Source organism: Vigna radiata, chromosome 9, assembly GCF_000741045.1.
Source record: "Vigna radiata var. radiata cultivar VC1973A chromosome 9, Vradiata_ver6, whole genome shotgun sequence".
NCBI classification, from domain to species: Eukaryota; Viridiplantae; Streptophyta; class Magnoliopsida; order Fabales; family Fabaceae; genus Vigna; species Vigna radiata.
Window position 1 is genome coordinate 12,269,202 of NC_028359.1, and position 6,980 is coordinate 12,276,181.

A 6,980-nucleotide genomic window follows, 5' to 3' on the forward strand; every position below is an offset into this window, starting at 1 on the left:
CGATGATACCATGGTCGTTGGAGCATTGGAGCAGTGTTCGAAGGTGGAGGAGATGATTGATGGTCGTGATGTCTTTCCATGGTTGATGGTGTGCACTGTAAGATGCAGAGGTCCATCCGGCAGTGATGCAGCAGCCGAGATCCAGCGATTGGTATGTAAGGGTGAGCTTGAGAAATTGGGTTTCATTGGAGGAGAAAAGAATGAAAGGAAGAGAGGTAACTAATGAGTGGTATGTAACTCTAGATGGGAGAGAGAAGATATCAAGTGCCGTGATGATAGAAGAAGAAGTGGGTTTCATTGTAATATTAATGATAATAATTAATAATATTAATAATAATAACTAATAATAATAATAATAATTAATAATATTAATGATAATAATTAATACTAATGATAATAATTAATAATAATAATAATAATAATAATAATTAATAATAATCATAATAATGATTTTTTTCTCTTTATAATAATAATATTAATAATAATAATAATAATAATATTAATAATAATAGTTATTACTATTATTATTATTATTATTTCAATTTACTAAATTACCATTTTTTTATATTTTAAAAATTAACTTTTATTTTTTTCCTTTTTATAAACACTTTTACAATTAAATATAACATTAATAATTATCATTTTATATAATTTTAATACTTAGAGGCATTTTGGTAATCTTTAATTTCTATCAATTAAACAAATTTCAAATTTTATAAAGCTGTCACATCAATCAAATTCTACACTAATTCTCACAAACTTCACCCTCAAATCCACTCTCAATTCCTAAATGCTCTATCTAGAAAACCTAAAATACAATATTGAGGTACTTTTTGTTAGAAGTAGATTTTAGGCCTAACTTAACATCACAAAACCAGCTTCTAAAGGAAAGTCTGCACTCCACTTATATATTATAAATTGACCTTATCTCTAGTCGATGTGGGACTTCCAACACTTTTAATTAGAAAAACAGTGAAACTTAGATGACCTCAAAGTATAATACATTTACAAGGAATACCAGTTCTAAAGTAATTAAGATTTAAAGAACTATCTTACGAATGCAGTTTTTTTTTCGTTTTTTTTCCTTTTGCTAATTATAAAGTAAAGAAAAATATGTAAAACCCATTACCTACTAAATAAACTATAAAACTTGGTATTTAAATTCTCTCTCCCCGTATCTCCGTTTCCTTCCTCTCTATTTCTGCTGAAACAAGCATAGGACAAGAAACTAAGCATCGACATGTGTGTGACTAATTACAACTTCAACTCTCCACTGTTGATAAGTGATAAGTATGCAAGTGAATGTGCAATTTTTATAATCAAAGATTTTAATTAGGTAAATACGAAAGGGAATCATTCAGAAGCAAGAATAAATAGAGTCATCATAAAAAAGAAGTGGAGACAAATTGCTTAACAACCATTCACTTCACTGTTAAAATCCATTCTTTCAGGTCACTTACCATTGAAATCAGCAGTAACATTCTTAGTGCACTACGATACACCTCTTCTGCAAACATCACAACAAACATTCGATAGGATCCAGTACAGTAAAAAAAAAAGCAACCCCCAACTCATCACCTATTACGACACTCAATTATCGCAAAGTTTCAACTTGTAAGCAATAACGTTGTTTTAGCACCAACCCCTGTCGTGGATAGAACCTTCAAACCCCTGTGTACACATGTAACAAGAAGTGCCACGTATGAAATGACAAACCATCATAGTGCTCCAACACTTTTTAAAATAAGCATTATCTGTGAATGTTTTGAATAATAAATAATATTTATTTAAAAAAGTGCTATCTAAACATATAACAATAAATAACGCTTTTTAAAAATAATGTTATCTATAAATAATTAATATTACTTTTTTTTATAATTTAAAATAGATTAATAGATAATACATTTTTTAAAAAAGGTTATCTATTATATTCTAATAGACAGCGTTTTTTTCCGAACGATGCTATCCAATTTAAAATTTTTTTATGGTATCTATTTATTATAAAAATTTTAAAAACTTTTCTGCCTATTTCCTTTATTCAGTTATAACTCTGAAAACATATTTAGTTCCTTCGTGTCCTTTGCATCTGGCATTACTGTTCGTATGAACGAACTTAAAGCACTGGTTTTGGTTTTAGAAGGTTAAGGCAAAATTCTTCTCTTCTCTCTTCATTCTTTGTTCTATTTTTCTTTTTGCCCAAAACCGAAAAAAAAAACCTACGAGAGAGGGGAAGAGAAGCCTTCAATGTCAAATCCATAGGCCATGAGAAGTAGACAAGGTAAAAAATTTCTGAAACTCATTCTTCCTTTCTTTTTTCTCGTTTTCTCTCTTCTCCCTTCTCTTTCTTCTTCATTTCGAAAACCCTAAGAGAAAGAGGGATTCTTGGTGCGGCTAGGGGAAGAAGAAAATCTGAACCTCAGAGGAAGTAACGGAAGGGAGAATTTAAAAGGGGAGACGGGGTTTCAAGGTGAGTAATGCAAGCTATAGAAGGAGCTCTAATTGTGGCCTCTAGTATGGGATCTTTTCTCAAGGTATTCTAGTTGCTTGTGTTCAAAATTAGAAAATAGTAAAACAAGTTTTCAAGCATTTATTATATGTATTTCTCCAGATTTTTCAGTCCTCTTGGCATGACACCTGTTGTTGGATTGGTTGGATTAGGGTTCATTCAACGAGGATTTCCTGCGGTAGGTGTGGATCAATCTATTTTTTTTTTATTCATCGTTGTTTAACACTTACAAAATGGTGTGGCTCAATATATTTTATTTTTCATGGTTGGAAACACTTACAGAATGATCTAAAGATGTAACTATTTAAGTGTCTATCTTAGAACTCTAATACAATTCTGCTAAGCATCTTAGCACTCGGAGAACTCACCCTTAAAAGCTAGCAGTTAACAGAGGAGAACCAAATACTTGAATACTCCACTGAGCATCACACACTATTTGGTGTGGGGTTTAGGCACCCATAATATCAAGGTTTAATCTAAATTGTCTCCCTGAAAACATTGCATAATTTGTCAACCAGTACTAGTGTGGACAGAGTTTTCTTCAGAAAAATATTTGATTAACCATGCTCACTATAGCTTGATAAAAACAATATTTCCATACTATTTTTCATAATTTTCTTTATTAATTTTGGTTTCAGTTGGGGAACTGTGTAGAAATTGACATACCAATGCTATTGTTGATTGTTGGGTTGTCACAAGTAAGTGATTTAGTACAACCAGAAAATGGTGTTCACAAAATTATTAAATTTTTTCCTTCAAGCAAAGCTAATTTGGTGTAATTTGCAGTATCTAAAGCATGTGACACTGTATAGAGACATTCCTATCTTTGAGCGTTTTCCTGTTTTGATTTGTGTCATAATTGTTTGGATATAATCTGTCATCTTGACTGCCAGTGGAGCTTATAGGCACAAAACCACCATAACACAGAACGATTGTCGCACAGACAGAGCTAATTTGATATCTACTGCACCATGATAACCCGAAATCTAATTTTGAATAATCTGATTTTCATTTGTTTTGGCGAGTTCTAAATTTACTTTTTTTCGTAAATCTAATAGGTTCATGTCACCATATCCTATCCAATGGGGTCCACCCACTTTTTCTGCTGTTCATTCATTTGCAATGATGTATGCAGTTTTGTATCAATGGAGGTACCTATTTCCTTCCTACTAGTCTCTCATTTTGTTCCCCTTCCTAGACAACTGTTATTTGGGTTTGCTTTTGCCTATCTTCAGATCAGAACATTACTATAGTCACCTGTATATTGCTTCTATAACTTGATTATGATAGTATGCTCATCTTGAAACAGGCTTAAGTTGTTGTAAAGTGTTTTACCCCCAATCATGGTTAGAAGAGACAAAGTAATAATTTCAGAGGAGATTTATAATCATAACAAGAATCCCTACTTCATTTGGTTGAATTTCCAACAATGGCTTGACGATACAATTTTCATGCAGTCAACTGGTGCATACAAGGCAGCATCTCGTTTGGCAATTGCTACTCCACCTCCTGCTTATGTGTTGAGTTGAGGCATTGGTTGGCAGGTAAGTTTAAACTAAAGAGCTTTCTTTTTCCTTACACTATAACTTTGGGTCTGGATAGAGTAATTTTTGGTCCATTGCCTTGGTTTTCCAGAAGCTAATTCTGCAGTGTTTATTGGCTAGTTTAAGATTCAAAAAATAGTCAGATCAGTCCAACAAGTCAGTAATTCAAAGATGGTTCTGCAGACTAGAAAACTTTTTATAATGTGAGACAGTCCAGGATAGGGAGGAGTCCACGCTATGCACTGTATATGACCAATCTAGGTCCACTACGAATACTTTTGAAAGGGTTTAGTTTTTTTAATGTATGGTTAGATATGAAGGATTGCCAGAGATCATGTTACTTTCTAGGCTGATATATGCATAAATATATTGATGTTGCTTGCAGAAGTTTATTGGGGTTATAAGAAAAAAAAAAACTAGTGCAAAATATTAGAATTGTTTCTGACTTGTAAGGTTTATGGTCATTGCTGAGAGTATTTTGGTTGTCCTAAGTGCATTAGAATCCTAACATGGTAAATGAACTTGAGAAGAGTCAAGAGTGCAGAGCAAACTTTTCTTGGTCACATCTTTAATCACTCTAATATGCTTTTCTGACAAATGATTCAGTACTTTGTAGAATTCATCACGTGTACTCACATCACCTACAAACATTTCTGAATTGTCCACACTCTGTTTTGCCTTGTCTAGATACAACTTTTTAAGATTTAATGCACCTAAAAACACTTTATTTTACCATAATGCCCTGATGTCATAGAGAAAAAAAAGACAAAAATAAAGAAAACACGTGAACCAATTCAAAAGTTCACCTAAAACTTATTAAAAGGATAAACATTAGAACTTTGTTACGTTAGCACTGCACCATCTAAAATTACATTCATAAAGCCACCTAATATAACTTATTTCATAACTAATAAAATATCAACGTTAAATCTATCTAATATAATACATTTATAAACCTAGTATAATATCATTCATAAATAAAATATCATTCATAAATCTATATAATATAATATCACGTTATGGTTGCTTGTATTGTACTGGTTAGGTGAAAAACTTGTATTCTTGAATGGTTGAAGACCTATTTTCTTGTTGGATGGTATTGGTTAGTTAAATAACTTGTATTATTGTGAAATTGGATGGAAGAGTATATGTGAAAGCATGACTTATTATTAAGAGTTTAAACTTGTATATGATATATAGTTATTTGTTATCATGCACTTAATTTGTTTAGAATATACTAGAGTTTTGGTTCTTTTTTATGTTCAAATTATAAAAATGTTTTCTAATTTTGGAATTCTAGTGCCCAAGACAACCCAACGACAATGATTGTGGATATTATGTGTGTCAATATATGAAAGAAATTATTACATACTGTGAAGGAGGAACAATTTCAATTGATGCAAGTTATCTTTATTGTTATAATTAATTTGTAGTGAAATTTAATTAACTAATTCTATATTATTTTTCTTTCTTGCAGTATTTTTCTAGCTGCAAATGTCAACAATATCATGAAAGTCAAATAATTGAAGTTAGGGAAAATTGGTGTTTACATGTAATTAGTACATATATATATATATATATATATATATATATATAGGTTATGTTATGGTGATGTAATGCTTATAAGTAGTGATATGATACATATGTTATATGATTGTATAGATTATCTTATAAAGCAATGTATTGTCACGACACGTACTAGACGATTTAATGATTAAATTTTGAAATATTATTGTACTAATAATTTTTATTCATATTGATTAACATTCATTTTAAGACATTTGTCATATTCTTTTTCAATAATTTATATTTTATTCTAAAATTAATTATTTTAAAAAAAAAATTTGAATCCATAGATAGCGCTTTTTTAAAGAAGTGCTATCTATTGGTAGTTGACAATAGATAGCGTTTCTTTAAAAAAGTGTTATCTATTGGTGGGTGACTATAGATTGCGTTTTTTAAAAAAAGCGCTATCTATTGTCAACCACCTATAGATAGCGCTTTTTTTAGAAGCGTTATCTATTGGTGGTTGACAATAGATAGCGCGCGTATAGATAGCGCTTAAAAAGCGCTATCTATGATAAAAAAAAAAGCACTATCTATATACTTTTTTGTAGTAGTGCATGCAATTACCATTTTCAAGCCATAACCCCAAACTATAGATGGAATATCCCAGAAATTGTTGTAATAGAAAGGATATCTATTGTTTCTTAAAACCCGTTTGGTGGACCAAAGGAAAATTGTGTGTCTAATCAAACTGTTGTTGTGATTGAAAGGGAAAAATAGAAAATATCGTGGAGTTAAGTAGACATTACCTTACAACAGTGTGTTTCGTTCATGGTGTGTGGGAGACAACAACACAACAGTGTTGCAGATATCAGGAGACGATGGCATCGACGACGGGTCAGAGCAGAAGGGAAACATTACCATAATGTTTTTTTATCTTTGAACGTCTTTTTTTGGGTGCAGTGATTTTAATCAAGTCTTTATGTTTTTGGTGATATGCACATACATCAAGAAGAACAATGTATGCAAACATCTAAGAACTTTGTCCTACATGCACTAAATATTTTGAATATTGATAAGTGTTAGATCTTATTGCATATTCAAAACATTTTATATTTGTTATTTCATTAATAAATACATCATTTAATGAATTATTCAACATATATGATCATCAAATAGTGTAAAATATTATATGCTTTATCAAAAACGGTTTGAGATATGCAGTGTTTAGGGTCTTTTGTTAGATGATACATTTCATAATACATTATTTCTTAAATTAACACTATTGTGAATAAAACACATTTTAAGCTTCTGTGTTATCATAGAGATAAGTGTTTTTGTTCATAAAACACTAGCTTGTAAGACATTGTTTGTTTAGGAATTTAGATGTTGTTTATAAAATGTTGTCTATTAGATGATTCAAT

The 6,980-nt window shown here is 30.7% G+C and overlaps 1 protein-coding gene across 45 annotated transcripts; it reads left to right on the plus strand.

Annotated features, from left to right (window-relative positions):
• The first annotated feature begins 2,061 nt into the window (after window positions 1-2,061).
• LOC106773651 (nucleobase-ascorbate transporter 1-like) lies at window positions 2,062-6,622 on the plus strand. 45 transcript variants are annotated; one of them, XR_002669689.1, is made up of 8 exons: window positions 2,062-2,278; window positions 2,396-2,467; window positions 2,659-2,684; window positions 3,145-3,204; window positions 3,565-3,657; window positions 3,816-3,867; window positions 3,964-4,050; window positions 5,528-5,767. XR_002669689.1 is itself a non-coding variant. In XM_022786335.1 (7 exons), exons 1-6 carry the CDS (start codon window positions 2,263-2,265, stop codon window positions 4,033-4,035), a joined length of 342 nt encoding a protein of 113 aa, XP_022642056.1. In that variant the 5' UTR covers window positions 2,062-2,262; the 3' UTR covers window positions 4,036-4,050; window positions 6,327-6,622. The 45 variants fall into 45 exon arrangements, 6 of the variants coding, with proteins under 6 accessions (XP_022642056.1, XP_014515867.2, XP_022642054.1 ...); XR_002669687.1 differs by lacking the exon at window positions 5,528-5,767 and adding an exon at window positions 6,327-6,622 and having other exon boundaries at window positions 3,565-3,658; window positions 3,814-4,050; XR_002669688.1 differs by having other exon boundaries at window positions 3,816-4,050.
• The last annotated feature ends 358 nt before the right edge of the window (window positions 6,623-6,980 follow it).